Source organism: Molossus molossus, unplaced genomic scaffold (assembly GCF_014108415.1).
Source record: "Molossus molossus isolate mMolMol1 unplaced genomic scaffold, mMolMol1.p scaffold_m16_p_2, whole genome shotgun sequence".
Classification (NCBI taxonomy): domain Eukaryota; kingdom Metazoa; phylum Chordata; class Mammalia; order Chiroptera; family Molossidae; genus Molossus; species Molossus molossus.
Window position 1 is genome coordinate 106,280,317 of NW_023425355.1, and position 17,981 is coordinate 106,298,297.

General features: G+C 39.5%; 1 protein-coding gene and 2 non-coding genes across 4 annotated transcripts in view; 2 read left to right on the forward strand and 1 right to left on the reverse strand.

Moving 5' to 3' along the window:
• The window catches only part of JADE3 (jade family PHD finger 3), a 153,473-nt gene that overhangs the window by 67,239 nt on the left and 68,253 nt on the right, over nucleotides 1-17,981 (reverse strand). The window contains exons 4-6 of one of the 2 annotated variants that reach the window (XM_036270612.1): nucleotides 13,794-13,833; nucleotides 11,820-11,876; nucleotides 10,960-11,036 (exon numbers count right to left, since the gene is read on the reverse strand). In XM_036270612.1, coding sequence (XP_036126505.1) covers nucleotides 10,960-11,036; nucleotides 11,820-11,876; nucleotides 13,794-13,833 — 174 coding nt within the window. The remainder of the gene's footprint in view (nucleotides 1-10,959; nucleotides 11,037-11,819; nucleotides 11,877-13,793; nucleotides 13,834-17,981) is intronic. The other variant, XM_036270613.1, reaches the window with a different exon arrangement.
• Nucleotides 482-588, forward strand: LOC118636713. Its single transcript, XR_004960700.1, has one exon. It is a non-coding gene; the product is annotated as a U6 spliceosomal RNA (small nuclear RNA).
• LOC118636836 lies at nucleotides 15,586-15,715 on the forward strand. The gene has a single exon (XR_004960806.1). It is a non-coding gene; the product is annotated as a small nucleolar RNA SNORA27 (small nucleolar RNA).

Consider the following 17,981-nt stretch of genomic DNA (forward strand, 5'->3'; position numbering starts at 1 on the left):
GTGCCCTGACCTGGAAACAAACTGGGACCTCTCAGTCCAGGAGAAGATGCTCAATCTACTGAACCATGCTGGCCAGGCTGAATTTTTTTTTTTTTAGAGAGAGTAGGAAGGAGGGAGAGGGGGAGGAGGGAGAAAGGGAGAGAGGGAGGGAGGGGGAGGGGGAGAGAGAGAGAGAGAGAGAGAGAGAGAGACAAACACTGATGTGAGAAAGACATCAATTGGTTGCCTCCTGCATGAGCCCAAACCAGCGCCAGGGAACAAACCTGTAACCCAGGTATGTGCCCTTGACCGGGAATCAAACTCATGACCCTCCGGTGTGCGGGCTGATGCTCTAACCACTGAGATATGCTGGCCAGGGCAGAATTATACAATCTTAAGAATAGATTTTTGGGTTATCTAGAAGAATCAACAACTTACAGCAGAGAAAACCTACAAAAGAATACAAGCTTGTTCTTATACGATAACAAAAGTACACGATATTGTGCTCGCTTCGGCAGCACATATACTAAAATTGGAATGACACAGAGAAGATAAGCATGGCCCCTGCGCAAGGATGACACGCAAATTCATGGAGTGTTCCATATTTTTTAAACAGGAAGACAGCTTAAGAGAACTGTGGGATAACAGGAAACGGAATAATATTTGCATCATAGAAGTCCCTGAAGAACAAGAAAATAAGCAAGGGTTAGAGAATATATTCAAAGAAATAGTGACAGAAAACTTCCCTAATTTGGTGAAGGAAGGAGGCATTCAAGTTCAAGAAGCACAGAGAGCCCCAAGTAAGAAGAACCCAAACAGGCCCACACCAAGACACATAGTAATCAAACTGCCAAAAATTAAAGACAAAGAGAGAATCCTAAAAGCAGCAAGAGATAAGCAACAGGTTACCTACAAAGGAAACCCCATAAGGCTCTCAGCTGACTTCTCACAAGAAACACTACAGGCCAGGCGGGAATGGCATGAAGTAATCAAGGTCATGAAAAACAAGGATCCGAATCCAAGACTACTCTACCCAGCAAGGCTATCATTCAAAATAGAAGGTCAAATAAAGAACTTCTCAGACAAAAAAAGGCTAAGGGAATACATTAGCACCAAACCAGCACTGCAAGAAATGTTAAAAGGACTGCTGTAATTACCAGGAGAAATGAGAAGGAAAATAAAACCACACTAAACAAAAATGGCAATAAATAAGTACATATCAATAATCACCTTAAATGTAAATGGACTGAATGCTCCCATAAAAAGACACAGAGTAGCTGATTGGATAAGAAAGCATGACTCATCTATATGTTGTTTCCAAGAGACCCACCTCACAACAAAGGACTCACATAGATTGAAAGTGAAGGGATGGAAAAAATATCTTCCAAGCAAACGGAAAAGAAAAAAAAGCTGGAGTAGCAATACTCATATCTGATAAAATAGATTTCAAAATGAAGGCCATAATTAGAGACAAAGAAGGCCACTACATAATATTGAAAGGATCTATCCACAGGAAGATATAACCTTGATAAACATATATGCACCCAATATAGGAGCACCAAAATATATTAAAAAACTTCTAGAGGACTTCAAAGGAGAAATCGATAGCAATATAATCATAGCAGGGGACTTCAACACCCCGCTGTCATCACTGGACAGATCCTCTAGACAAAAAATTAGCAAGGAAACAGAGACTCTAAATGAAGCACTAGATCAAATGGATTTAATAGATATCTACAGAGAACTACACCCCAAAACTACAGAATTCACATTCTTCTCAAGTGAACATGGGACATTCTCAAAGATAGACCACATGTTAGGGCACAAACTAAGTCTCTACAAGTTCAAGAAGACTGAAATTATATCAAGCATCTTCTCAGATCACAATGGCATGAAACTAGAAATCAATTGCAAGAAGAACATACAAAGACATTTGAACACATGGAAGCTAAATAGCATGTTATTAAACAATGAATGGGTCACCGAGGAGATCAAGGAAGAAATCAAAAACTTCCTGGAAACCAATGAAAATGAAGACACAACATCACAAAATCTACAGGATGCAGTGAAAGCAGTTCTGAGAGGGAAGTTCATAGCACTACAGGCCTACCTCAAAAAAGAAGAAAAATCTCTAATAGACTATCTAACCTCACAACTTAAAGAACTAGAGAGCAAACAAAAAGAAAACCCCAGAGCAAGTAGAAGGAAGGAAATAGTAAAGATCAGAGCAGAAATAAATGACATAGAGACCAAAAGAACAATTCAAAGGATCAATAAAACAAAGAGCTGGTTTTTCAAAAAGATAAACAAGATTGATGGACCCTTAGCTAGACTCACCAGGAAACAAAGAGAAAGAACCCAAATACACAGAATCAGAAATGAAAGAGGAGAGATAACAACTGACACCACAGAAATACAAAAGATCATTAACAACTACTATGAAAAACTATATGGCAACAAATTCGACAATCTAAGCAAAATGGACAAATTTCTAGAAACACATCGTCTCCCAAAACTAGATCAGGAAGAGATAGAAAACTTGAACAGACCAATAACAACAGAAGAAATTGAAGATTTAATCAAGACTCTCCCCGCAAACAAAAGCCCAGGCCCGGATGGCTTCATGGGGGAGTTTTACCAAACATTCAAAGAAGAACTAATACCCATTCTCCTCAAACTATTTCAAAAAATTCAAGAAGAAGGAAAAATTCCAAACTCGTTTTATGAAGCCAGCATAATTCTAATTCCAAAACCAGAAAAAGACACAACAAAGAAAGAAAACTACAGGCCAATATCCCTGATGAACATAGATGCCAAAATCCTGAACAAAATACTAGCAAATCGGATCTGGCAATACACCAAAAAAATTATCCACCATGACCAAGTGGGATTCATCCCAGGGATGCAAGGCTGGTACAATATTCGCAAATCAATAAATGTGATACACCACATAAATAAAATGAAGAATAAAAACCACATGATAATATCAATAGATGCTGAAAAAGCCTTTAACAAAATCCAGCATCCATTTCTGATAAAAACGCTCAGCAGTGTGGGAATAGAGGGATCATATCTAGACATAATAAAGGCCATATATGAAAGTCCTATAACCAACCTCATACTCAATGGGCAAAAACTAAAAGCATTTCCCTTAAGAACAGGAACAAGGCAAGGATGCCCACTTTCGCCACTCCTATTTAACATAGTACTGGAAGGCTTAGCCACAGCAATCAGACAGAAAGAAAAAATAAAAGGGATCCAAATTGGAAAGGCAGAAGTGAAATTGTCATTATTTGCAGATGACATGATACTATACATAGAAAACCCCAAAGACTCCATCAAAAGTTTACTAGACTTAATAAATGAATTATGCAAAGTAGCAGGATACAAAATTAACGTCAAGAAATCGATGGCATTCTTATACACCAATGATGAACTCACAGAAAGAGAAACTAAGCAAAAAATCCCATTTACCATTGTGGCAAAAAAATTAAGATACCTAGGAATAAACTTAACCAAAGAAATAAAGGACTTATTCACAGAAAACTACAGGTCATTGCAAAAGAAATAGAGAAAGATATAAAAAAGTGGAAGCACATACCCTGTTCATGGATTGGGAGAATTAACATCATTAAAATGTCCATATTACCCAAAGCAATCTATAGATTGAACGCAATCCCCACCAAAATACCAACGGCATACTTCACAGAATTAGAACAATTATTTCAAAAGTTCATATGGAACTAAAAAAGGCCTCGAATAGCCACAGCAATCTTGAAAAGGAAGAACAAAGTTGGAGGGATCACAATACCAGATTTCAGGTTATACTACAAAGCCACTGTAATCAAAACAGCCTGGTACTGGCACAAGAACAGGTATATAGACCAGTGGAACAGAACAGAGAACCCAGAAATGGACCCAAGGCAATATGCTCAATTAATATTTGACAAAGGTGGCAAGAGCATACAGTGGAGTAAGGACAGCCTCTTTTATAAATGGTGCTGGGAAAATTGGACAGCTACATGCAGAAAAATGAAACTAGACCATCAACTTACACCCTACACGAGAATAAACTCAAAATGGATAAAAGACTTAAATGTAACTCATGAATCCATAAAAATCCTAGAAGAGACCGTAGGCAACAAAATTACAGACATCATACGCAGCAGAATTTTTACTGACACATCACCTAGGCTAACAGAAACAAAGGAGAAAACGAACACATGGGACTACATCAAACTCAAAAGCTTCTGCACAGTGAAAGATACAATCATCAAAACGGAAAGACTACCCACTGTATGGGAGAGCATAAATGCTAATGATATATCAGATAAGGGGTTAATTTCCAATACATATAGAGTGCTCATACAACTCCACAAAAGGAAGACAAAGAATCCAATTAAAAAATGGGCAGAGGGCCCTGGCCGGTTTGGCTCAGCGGTTAGAGCGTCGACCTGCGGTCCTGAGAGACCCGGGTTTGGTTCCCGCTAAGGGCACGTACCTCGGTTGCAGTTTGTCCCCGGCCCTGGTCGGTTGTGCGGGTGGCAGCCACTCGATGTGTTCCTTTCACATTGATGTTTCTCTCTCTCTCTCTCTCTGTTCCTCTCTCTCCCTCCCACTCTACCTGAACAAAATATGGAAAAATGTCCTCAGATGAGGATTAAAAAAAAAAAAAAAAAAGGGCAGAGGAACTAAATAGACACCTCTCCAAACAGGACATACAAATGGCTAAGAAACGTATGAAGAAATGCTCATCATCACTAATCATCAGAGAGATGCAAATCAAAACAACAATGAAGTATCACCTCACACCTGTCAGAATGGCCGCCATCAACAAATCATCAAACAACAAGTGTTGGCAAGGGTGTGGAGAAAAGGGGACTCTAGTACACTGCTGGTGGGAATGCAGACTGGTGCAGCCACTATGGAAAACAATATGGTCTTACCTCAAAATATTACAAATTGAACTTACATTTGACCCAGTGATCCCACTTCTAGGAATATACCCAGGAAGCCTAAAACACCAATCAGAAAGAATATATGTACCCCCATGTTTGTAGCAGCACTATTTACAATAGCTATGATCTGGAAACAGCCCAAGTGTCCATCAGTAGACGAATGGATAAAAAAACTGTGGTACATATACACAATGGAGTACTACGCACCTGTAAGAAAGAAAGACCTTTTATCCGTTGAGAGTACATGGAGGGACCTGGAAAGTATCATCCTAAGTGAAACAAGCCAAACAGAGAAAGACAAGTTTCATAGGATCTCACTCATTTGTGGAATATAATGAACATAACAGTCTTTGGAAGGGGGTCGTCCCAGAGACGCGGAAGTGGGATACAGACTGACAATCCCCTAAATAGGGGGGTGGTGGGGAAGAGATAAACCACAGAACTTATATGCATGTATGCATGAACAGTGGACATGGACAACAAACTGGGGAAAGGGCAGGGAGGGAGGGGGAGGGGGGAATCAGTGGGGGAAAAAGGAGAAACATCTGTAACAAAAATTAATTAATAATAATAAAAAAAAAGTACCCGGTATTGTCAAGACATTATGTTGCACATTGATTTTTCCAATGAAGCAAAGCTTATGCAATTTCTAAGTTTAAAACTAAGAATCAGGGAAATATTTTTCATGGAAATAGTTTTCAAATAATTTAAAATAATTCTCAAGTTTTTTATAAAAAAATAAACGGAACATTTTTGATGGCTATGGGCTAACATTATCTGGAACATCAACTGCCATAAAGCAATGCACTTTGGAGCTGCTTAGGTAGGTTTCATTGTTCCTCTTATCCCATACCAAACAGAGGTGTATGCATCCTGGTAAGGGAGGAGAGGGAGCAATTGAGTCTGAATTGAAGATCTGGGCAGTTTTCACACAAGAGAAGACACATGAGGTTTGCTTCACAAGTTTTTCTATTATCCCTCAATGTCCCTTTTTATGCAATAAGTGTGTGTTTGCGAGTTTAGTGCTTTTTATATGCTAAGGGCCAAAAAAAAAAAATCAAGCTTGTTAGAAAAACAGATAAAGTGATGTAAACAGGCTCCATATGAGAGTAATGCAGTGTTCTCTGCTGAGTTAAAAGAGACTCTGGGCCTACAGATGATATACAGTCAGTCCTTTAAAATAGGTTGATATGTTTTATAGACCAGTCAGACTAATAGGTAAAAATACCCTGGCTTCTGAGAAACAAATTCAAATTGGTCATCTAGTACTATGTGCTTTTTTCAGGGCAATTGGTTTTTTAAAAACATCTTTAAGACCCTTTTGAGAACCAGATGAAGACTACTAGCTCAGAAAAACAAACAAACAAACAGATAAAAATATCCTTAAAAGTCTGGATATAATTTTCAGAAGGTACTGAAGCTCCTGAACCCTACATGGGATACACATCCCTAGGAAACTCTTCTCTAGAGGATAAGTCAGGGAGAGGCATGTACAGGAGTCTCACCAAAGCACTAAACATCAAAGACAATATGTATCTATTAATGCAACCATTTAAGACCTAGAAAAAGTTATAATTTATATTGCATTTCAATGACTAACTCCCAGTAAATAGATAAGGTTTCATCTTGGACTTGTAGAGAGTCAGAAAGAAGAAACTCATCCTTATAGGAAGAAGGCAGGCAGGCAGGCAGCAAATTAACTTTTTTTTTTTTTTTTGGTGAACCCATTAGAGAGATGAGTTAAATGACCAACTGAAAGAGAGACGGCACGCCTGCAGGGAGACACAGGACAGGAGCATTTGTTTACCTGAGACAGAAGCCACAGTAGGAACATTAAACTAGAAATTTTGATGAATTGCTGGAGCTAAATAGGGACTACTATGAGAGTATCAAGTTCCTGGGGGGCTGTACTCATAGGGGATTCTCACCCTCTTGTAAGCTTGTCTACACACCCAACTCAGGCTCTCATAGGGAAGATGGGGGAAAACCTGGAGAAAAGCTCCCCTAGTGGTGCTGTCTGGACCCCTGGTTCTCAATGTCCTGGCTCCTTTACTGAACAAAAGATTTCATCTTCAGGGGAAGGATATCAAGTGAAGGCACTGGTATAATTTCATTAGTGCTGGGGGGTTGGGGGATGGTGAGTAAAAGCATCCAGCCTCAGCCTCCCTGTGTTATCTAAGGGAGAAGAAAGCCTTAAGGAGGAAGAACCTCAAAGACATAGAGAACACCAGTAGGGAAAATGGGGAAGGGGCAAAAAGCCCTACCTCTTAAATCCACTTCCCCCATTGCACCCCCAGACTCAGGGTCACTATGCCACCCAAACACTAAGACATATCAGAAGATCAGAAAACATCATGCCTCCCCTATACCCTACACCACCATGCTAATGCTTCCAGTGATAATAATAGTGGTTTATAGCTAGGAGAGCTGCAAAAAAAAAAAAAATCTCTGAGGACAAGCACAAAGGGAAGACTCTAAGCCAAGGTCACTAGAGGAATTCAAAGTCTCTGGTACCCACAGCAATAACAAATCTCAAACACCCTCATACACTGCTGGTGGGAGTGTAAACTGATGAAGCCTCTTTGGAAAAAAGTCTGGCATTCCCTTATATGGTTAAATAGAATTACCATATTGACCCCGTTACCATATTCCACACCTAGGTGTTACTCAAGACAACTGAAAACGTAATGTCCACATAAAAACATGTACATGGAATGTTCACAGCAGCATTATTCATAATACTCTAAAAACAGAGACAACCCAATTGTTCATAAATGAATGGATAAACAAAATGTGGTATATCCATACAATGGAATATCATTCACTCATAAAACGATTAAGTACTAATACATGCTAAAACATGGATGAACGTCAAAAATGTTGTGCTAAGTGAAAGAAGCCAGACACGAGAGGCTATATATTATGATTTCATTTATATGAAATATACAGAATAGGCAAATCCATAGAAACAGAAATTAGATTAGTGGTTTGCAAGGGCTGGGAGTAGGGGGATTGAGGAATAACTGCTAATGGGTAAAAGGGTTTCTTTCTGGGATGATGAAAAGGTTCTAAATTTAGACTGTGGTAATGGTTATGTAATTCTGTGAATATGCTAAAACCCACTGAATTATATACTTTAAAGGCATAAATTGTATGGTGTGAGGATTATATTTCAAAAAATATGTTTAAAATGTTTTATTTAAGAAAGAGATTGTTGCCCTGGCCAGTTTGGCTCAGCGGTTAGAGCGTCGGCCTACGGTCCAGAGAGACCCGGGTTCGGTTCCCGCTAAGGGCACATACTTCGGTTGCAGTTTGTCCCCGGCCCTGGTTGGCCGTGCGGGTGGCAGCCACTCGATGTGTCCCTTCACGTCGATGTTTCTCTCTCTCTCTCCCTCCCACTCTATCTGTACAAAAAATGGAAAAATGTCCTCGGGTGAGGATAAAAAACAAAAAAGAAAGAGATTGTTGCCCTGGCCGGTTTGGCTCAGCGGTTAGAGCGTCAGCCTGCGGTCCAGAGAGACCCGGGTTCGGTTCCTGCTAAGGGCACGTACCTCGGTTGCAGTTTGTCCCCAGCCCTGGTTGGTCGTGTGGGTGGCAGCCACTCGATGTGTCCCTTTCATGTCAATGTTTCTCTCTCTCTCTCTCTCTTCCTCTCTCTCCTTCCCACTCTTTCTGAACAAAAAATGGAAAAATGTTCCTGGTTGAGGATAAGAAAAACAAAAAGAAGGAGCTAAATAAAAAAGAGATTGTTCTGGCGTCAGTGCACATCACCTGAGAAGCCTTGATGTCCACTCCTATCCAGTAATAACATGGTGCCTCTCTTCCTCAATGTGGTATCAGCAGAGACTGGGTAGAGAGCCTGGAATGTCATTATAGGCTATCAGTAATGTGTATCCCTTACCACCACCACTCCCCCTCCTATCAGGGAGGCAACAAGGGGGAGGGGGGATTTCCACATCATCAAGTAGTAAGGAGAGCAATGAGTAACTCCTCCCTCTTTCCAGAGCGATAACAGATTTTCTTGGAGAGATAACAGAACTAGGATAACAGCCTAGGAATTCTGCAACTGGTGGTAACGAGTGTCCCTCTTCCCCACTGGCCTGGTTAATGTGGGGGCCTGATAAAACAGATTTAAGTAAGACTTAGTGATGGATAACATAATGCCAAATAGTCTAGGATACAATGCAAAATCACTCATACTAAGAACTAGGAATGAGAAGAGACAATAGACAATAACAGCAAGATGACACAGATGTTAGAATTATCTGACAACAATTTTGAAAGTTTCAGCAAAGACACAGAAGATATAAAGAATAACCAAATGAAAATTTCGATAATACAATAATTGAAATAAACTCAGGGGACAGGCACAATAGAAGAATGGAATTAACAGAATAAATAATAAAGGAACAAGAAAAATTTACCCAATCTGATCAACAGAAAGAATATACATTGGAAAAAATGGAAGAGACCTGTAGGAAAATAATGTAAGAGCTAACATTCATGAAATTGCAGTACCAAGAAGAGGAGAAGAAGGCGAAGCTGAAAAAATAGTTGAAGAAACAATGGCTGAAAATTTCCCAAACTTTACATAAGATATAAACTTAGATTTAAGAAGCTGATCAAACCCCAAACAGGATAAAATAAAATAAATCCATGCCCAGGCACATCACAATCTAACTTGGGAAAACAAAAGACAAAGACAAATCTTGAAAGCAAGTGGAAAAAGACATGACTGATTACCTACAAGGGAGCAACTATTTCAATGACAGCAGATTTCTCAAGTGCTGAAAGAAAAGTGTTGTCAAAGTAGAATTCTATGTCAAGTGAAAATATCCTTCAGGAATGGAGGTGAAACCAAGACATTCTCAAATAAAGGAAAACTAAAAGAATTTATCACTAGAAGACTTACCCCAAAAGAATGGCTACAGGAAGTTCTTCAAAGGAAGGTAAATGAACAAAAAGAAAGTTAGAACACCAGGAATAAAATAATAGACTGTCCTCCTCTTGAGTTTTATAAATAATGTTTGATGGTTGAAGCAAATATTCTAATATTGTCTAATGTAGCTCTCAATGTATGTACAGAAAATATTTAGGACAATTATATAATAAAGGTATGTGTGTATGTGTGTGTGGGGGGGGAGGGAGGTAAATGAACCTAAATGCTGGTAAGGTTTCTATACTGTTCTACAATATCAGTTTGTCTCTTTTATAACAGCATGTAAAATATAAATGAAAAAATTTGCTTTCAGGCACTCAGCTCCCCTTATCTCTTGCAACAAAAGACTGATATTTTCATTGACCTAGCGGCAATAGGTCTTAAGAACCAAAGCTCTTGAGTCACTTTGTGTTCTAGGACTGGCTGTCCTAAATAGGAAAGTAGCAAGGTTTCTTTCTCACCATTCTATAGTCAAGACCTCCTTTGGATAGACAAAAAATTTGTTTTGCTCCTATTTTTGTGCATTTTATTCCATAAGTTTTTCTGTATGACAGACACATATAAATACATTCTGATATTCTGCTGAGGCCAGAAGGATCCCTAGCAAAAGATGGGAATGATAAGTGACCTCTGAGAAAGGGAGAGAGATATGCTTACTTTGGATGACACTTTAAAGCAATGCCTCCCACTCCCCCATGTGGAGGCAGGTAGAACCCGTGACTTGCTTCTAACCAACAGAATATAGCAAATATGATGGGATGTCATTTCCCATGATTATGTTATGTTATGTAAGACTCAAGTCTAGCTCACTTTGACTTTTCTGGCTAAGGGAAGGCTTTATATTCTAAAGCTAGGCATTTAAGTATAATTGCCAAAATGAAATCATAGTGTGATTACTGTTTTCCCAAAGAGAAAAGAAAATGGAATGTTTCTTGAAAAAGAAAAAAACTCATCAGAAACAAGCCTATCCATTGGCACATAGTTTACTCCTCACATTTTTAAGATCTGGGTATTATAGATATATGTAGGCAGAAGGCAGCTGTCTGTTTTTTTAAGTCTAAAGGTTGAAATATCTGATCTCACCTCAGCAGATTTCTTGTGTTCATTTGGAATTTTTGACTTGTTCCTATACATTGAGCCAGTAAGGGAAGTGGAAGGACCTGCAAAAGATAATTAGAAAAAAATACTGAGACTTATTACCTGCTAATGCAACTAAATGTCATATAACTAAAAGTCATCCAAGAAAATATGAAAGATATGATGGAGAAGAACACAGTGATCTCATACATAACACTAAAGAAAGTTAAATTACAACCAAGAAAGCCTCATAATGGAGTTTAACAACATTTATAGGTGACCTACCAGCATGCAAAAGCTTCAACAATGCTAATGCTGAAGAGATTTGACTTGGTGTTATCATACCTCATAACACTGTGGAATAACATGATTCATGTTCCACCTGGAGAAAAAGTATCTGCAAAAGCAACTGGAAAAACTAAAGATGTAGAACAAGTAATCTGTATATATCCTTTAGCACTTCCCCAAATGCTATTGTTAATAAGGTTGTTACTTTTTACAAATGACTCATCCAGTCAAACATTCAGTGCCTGAGTTACAATTAGAATTGTAGGGCCTATAGTTTATGCTCTCGTACTTTTCTTCCTTTCTAGAAAAGCACTGTTAAATCACTATTAGATTTCACATTTATTGTTTAGGTAAGTGAAAAACAAATGCTATATGCCATACAAAACCAATTTTCCCACCTAACTTACCAATTTCTAATGAAATTTAAATAAGAAACATGGTATCCTAAGCTTTCTTTCCTAAAAATATCATTTTTTAACCATTGCAGGAAGAATGAAACAGCTTGTCCTCAAGTCAAAGAAGAAATCCTTAAGGAGTATAGATACAGAGGTTACCAGCTGTTGGCTGGTTCTACTCACTCTCATCTGAACTGTCACTGCTGCTGAACGTTCTATGACGTTTCATTTTGGAGCATCCTGGGAAAGAGAACAACACTGAATGAAACAGTCAGCACACACATACACCCTCCCACACCATCCCCCCACACCGAGGATAGTCAACACTTTCCTACAGATCCCAAGAAGCAGGAGCTGGCCAATCATACAAATCAAATGATTTCTGTCAAGAATATTCTCAAATGATCTAGAATGATGAGAGAAGAATACCACCAAGTTCTCCAATATGGAGTGTGCCAAAGACTGGGTGAAACTTAGAAGGAAGTCCATGCAGCAGAGAATGAATAATACAGGATTGGCTGGAGTTTCAGATCTGGCCACATGACCAACGTCCACCCAAACAAAGGAGGCAAGGCATGGGGCCCTCACCAGCCAGGGAGGAGCAGGAAAGGCAAAAGTAGTAACAAAGGCAGAACTGTCAAGGGCCAAAGTTGAAAGGCATGAGACATGGTTGGCTGAAGAAAGAATAAGTGAGGCATGTACGACCTTGAAGAGCACAACCACACTGCTTTTCTGCCTGCCCTTACTCCCTGTTTCCCACTTTAACTCTGTCCCCATGCCCCAAACTAGTCAAATGAAAAATTACATCTATATATACACTGCAAGGAATATTATAGAAAGCTCCTATACTGTCAAAATACATAATGCTTTTTTGACTAAAGCTTCAAATGGGTCAAGCGTCTTTCTGTGTGTGTGCGCGCGCAGTCAATGGCAGATAAAAAAGAGGCTCACCTTTCTGGGAACACTCCAGCATTAGAGTGTAGGAAAAAAGAAGGGCACAGATACTTCAAGTCACAAAGGAAGTGTTCAAAATATAAACTAGAAAAGACAGTGATACACTCAGTAACCGACATTCTGTATGTGCCACAGTATACAAAATGCTACTAGGGCCAATCATGATTCCACAAAGGATAACGGTCATGGCTACTGCCTTTGAGCCACTTACAATCTACTAAGGAGACAGATTGCTCACAAGGCCACTGTGAGCAATTAGGAGTAAAAGAAACAAGACTGCATGTTAAAAAGGTAATAGAGTTCCATTCCTGGCATGACAATGTGAAGCGCTACATAGACCCACTCCTCAGTAAAAATGGTGAAAATTAGTTTAAAAAGAAACAAAAGACCACTCATTTAAAATCTCTGAAAATGGTCCTAAGGTCAAATAGCAAATGAAGAAGCATTTATTAAACAAAACCTACTAAAACTCAGTAGGTAAAGTAAGAGTCTATAGTATTTGAGCCTAGACCCACTCTCTTCATCCTCCATCCCAGCACAGATGTTAGTCACACCAGACTGGTACAGCCATGAACACAGAGCACTCTCTGCCCCAGCTCCCAGCTACAAGGCTTTTTTTTTTTTCCCTGGGAGGGACAGGACATCAGAGTTTCTCATCCTGTCCCCAGCTACATGTTGCTGAGGCTAAGTTCCAGAAAAGTGTGGCTGAGAGGTGAGGGCTACCTTCTTCCAGGTAGACCCCACTCCTGGGATGGAGGCTATGTCTTGGGTATGGTGCCACTAAGAACACGGATGCCCCAAATGCCCCGGCCCCAGCTTGTGAAGTAGGGGTTCTACATCAGCAGAGGCACACCCAGGAGACTTGGGGATGACACTCATTGTCCCCACCCTCTATACTAGAGCTGTGGCTCAGAGATCATGCTAGAGAGAATTAGGGAAATAGATAGCTGGGAGGAACCATTTTGGGTTCAGAAGAAATCTCAAATACTGATCTTGGGAACTATCCCTTCAAAGGAGCCCTAATTTGAATGGATCAGTGTGTGGAGCATTTTATGCCCCAGGGTGTTATTAAAAACAACAGAGTATTCTACCAGAAATTAGTGGAAACTTAATAGCTGAGTGTGGTCAGGGAAAGAGACAAAAAGAGCCCTGCCAAAACCACTATCATCCCAGGGTGACTGTGGCATACCAAAGGCGGCATACCAAAGGCTGCACCCCAAAGAAGCAACATCAAGACTTCACACTGCAAGGCAAAAGGGGGGAAAATAAACAGACGTCAATAAAATCATCTAGACAGACATGGACAACAAGGCTGAGGATGGGGTGGGCAGGGAGGGGGAGGAGGGTGTAAATGGGGGGAAAAGGAGAAACATCTGTAACAAAAATGAATAAATTAATTAATTTAAAAAATTATCTAGACAGTCACTAAAGTAAAGAAGGAAATAACAATAAAGAACCCAGAGTGAGGGTGCCAGTACGCAGAGTTGTTACATTATATTATCTAAAATAAATGCCCAGTTTCCAACAAAAAATATGAAACATGCAAATAGAAAAGCATGACGTATACACTAGCAAAAAAGCAAGTGACAGAAACTGCTTGTGAGAACAACCAGATGTCAGATTTAATAGGCAAAGACTTCAAATTAGCCATATAAATAAATACGTTCAGAGAACTAAATAAAACCATGATTAAAGAAGTAAAAGAAGGTAAGGATATTAATAAAGAGATAGCAAATATTAAAAAGAACCCACTGGTAAGTCTGGTATTAAAAATATAATAAATAAAATAAAAAACTCACTCAAGAGATTGAACAGTAGATTTGAAATGGCAGAAGAAAGAATTAGTGAACTTGAAATAGACCAATACAGATTATGCAAGCTAAAGAACAGAGAGGAAAAAAAATAAAGAACGATGAACAAAGCTTCACAGAAACGTGAGATACTGTTAAGTGCACCAACATATATGTAATGGGAGTACCAGAAGGAAAGGAGAAAAACCAGCAGAAAAAATAATGGCTAGAACATTCCCAAATTTATTGAAAAATATTAATTTACACACCCAGGAAGCTTGACAAACTCCAAGTAGTTTATACTTTACTACTACTACTACCACTACCACCATCACTACCACCACCACCACCACCACCACCTCCACCCTGCAAAGAGATCCACAGATGCATTATGGTAAAATTGCTGAAAGCCAGAGAAGGAGAAAATCTTGAAAGTAGTAAGGGAAAAGTGACTCCTTACATATCCTGGAACCCCAATAAGATTAACAGCTAACTTCGCATCAGAAACAATAGAAGTCAGAAGGCAATGAGATTAAGATGCTCAAAGTACTCTACATGTTTTCACATGGTGAATATATTAAGAATCACGGAACTGTACGCTTTAGATGGGTGAAATATATGGTATGTAGATTAAATCTCAATAAAGCTATCTAAAAAACTAATAGGATTAGTACAAGTATCAAAATCATTAATCAGCCCAGCTGGTGTTGCTCAGTGGTTGAGCGTCGACCCACCAAGAGGTTGCCTGTTCAATTCCAGGTCAGGGCATATGCCAAGGTGTGGGCCCAATCCCCAGTGGGGGTCATGCAGGAGGCGGCCAATCGATGTTCTCTCTCATTGATGTTTCTACCTCTCTCTCCCCTCCCTTCCTCTCTCTCTAAAACTCAATAAAGAAAATTTTTAAAAAAAATATCATTAATCAAAGGTCTATTTGTCCTACTGTTAAAGTCAATCAAATATTGGGTAAAGGAGGTCAAATATATGGTGGCAGAAGGACATTTGATGTTGGGTGGTAAACACATAATACAATATACAGATGATGTATTACAGAACTGTACACTTAAAACCTATATAATTTTATTAATAAATGTCACCCTAGTAAATTTAATTTTAAAAAAAAGATAATTGAAACAGGAAAAAACTAAGATGTAACATATGACACTATATTAGTTTCAGGTGTACAACGTAATGATTCAGTATCTGTATACCCCCTTTTCACTTTGCCAATTGGACTTAGGTTTTCATTAGTCACTCAAATGGGGCAAAGGAAACATCCTTTTAAAACTCAAGCAAACTACCCTGACTGGTTTGGCTCAGCGGTTAGAGCATTGGCCTGCAGTCCAGAGAGACCCAGGTTCAGTTTCCGTTAAGGGCACGTGCCTCAGTTGCAGTTTGTCCCCGGCCCTGGTTAGGTAGTGCATGAGGGAAGCAGCCACTTGATGTGTCCCTTTCACGTCGATGCTTCTCTCTCTCTCTCTCTCTCCCTCCCACTCTATCTGAACAAAAAATGGAAAAATGTCCTCGGGTGAGGATAAAAAAATAAAAAAATAAAACTCAAGCAAACTGAGTATTTATCCTGTATCCTGTCAGAGGAACCAAATTGAAAAAAATGTTTGTATACATTACAAAATTAAGAATATTGTTTTAAATAAAATGTTACCCTCCAATCACATAAATTTTTGGGGCTATATCTGGCTCCTTAGCACAAAACTTAACGATATTCAAACGCTCTTCTGAAATGCAAACAACAACAAAAGACTTTTATCAAAGAGTAATGTGGCCCTGGGTTTGGCTCAGTGGTTATTAGAGCATTGGCCTGCGGTCCAGAGAGACCTGGGTTCGGTGCCCGCTAAGGGCGTATATCTCGGTTGCAGTTTGTCCCTGGCCCTGGTTGGTTATGCGAGTGGCAGCCACTTGATGTGTCTCTTTCATGTTGATGTTTCTCTCTTCCTCTCTCTCCCTCCCACTCTATCTGAACAAAAAAATGGAAAAATGTCCTCCAGTGAGGGGAAAAAAGAAAAGTAATGTGTAATTAAAAAAACAAAAACGTGTAACTTCAAGTCACAATGAATGAGGCAGTGGATAGTCACCACGGGAAAGGAGAAGAGGTGATATGGTCAAGAACAGAAGAATTGATAACAGAAGTGACAAGAGAAGAAACTATGGAGAAGTGTACGTTGGTCTCCCATCTGGAACTGTCAATATGGTATCCACTCAAACAAAGACTGTTAGAAAAAATCAGAAGAAAATATCATGACTCAATAATCAAGAAGCTGCTCATCAAGATTTAGAAGGTATTTTGCTCCATGGGACATTTTAACGTGCACAGACATTTCCAATAAAGTCTAAACAGTCACCTGCCCTCCTAAACTCCCCCAAATTCTTAAGTCTATAGTTAAAACCATGAGTGCAATACTAAATGATGTGGTAGTAGAGAGGAATGGTTAAACAATACATTCATATATGAAACTTTCTGTAGTCCATCTATGAAAAGACAAATGACAAACTGTTGATGCCCAGCCAGCGTACTCTGCTCCAGTAGCATTTTCACCCTGGCCATTCATCACAGTTCATGAAGACAGTATCTTTTCAGTAATACTTTTTTGATAGATTTTATATAACAAAATCCTTGTCTTATTTGTAACAAGAAAATAAGGCACTATAAATGAATAACCTAAAGTAATATATTTGAGAAACATCGATGTGAAGGGACACATCAAGTGGCTGCCACCGGCACGACCAACCAGGGCCGGGGACAAACTGCAACCGAGATACGTGCCCTTAGCGGGAACCGAACCCGGGTCTCTCTGTACCGCAGGCCGACGCACCAACCGCTGAGCCAAACCGGCCAGGGCACTATTTCTTTTTATTAATTAAAAAAATATTTTTTCACCCTGGCCGGTTTGGCTCAGCAGTTAAAGCCTCGGCCTGCGGTCCAGAGAAAACCAGGTCTGGTGCCCACTAATGGCGCATGCCTCGGTTGCAGTTTGTCCCCAGCCCTGGTTGGGTCATGTGGGTGGCAGCCACTCGATGTGTCCCCCCCCCCCCTTCCTCTCTCTCCCTCCCACTCTGTCTGAACAAAAAATGGAAAAATGTCCTCGGGTGAGGATAAAAAAAATTTTTTTTCCTTTATCGATTTTAGAGAGAGGAAAAGAAGAGGAGACAGAAACATCGGTGTGAGAGAACATTGAATGGCTGCTTCTTGCATGCCCCACACTGGGAATTTGGTCCACGATGTGGGCAATGTGTCTTGACCAGGAATCAAAATGGTAACCTCTTGGTGCATGGGTCGACGCCCAACCACTGAGACACACCACCTTTTACTATTTCTACCTCACATTAATTTTTTGCTGTAGAATTGTTTGATTCTTACTGTTATCTCTTTCCCTTTCTTACTATTTGGTTTTCAGCTCTATTCAAATGTCATAGAATTTCCTTTATTAGGAACATTGCAATATTTAAAAATAAACCATTGAAACTAGAATGCCACATATACATTTTGATTAACTTTCTATTGTCTTTAGTCCAAGGCTCTGTAACTACAAAAACTTCAGAGCCATTGAATCCCCTATTCTACCTTTGAGTGATCACAGAATCACAT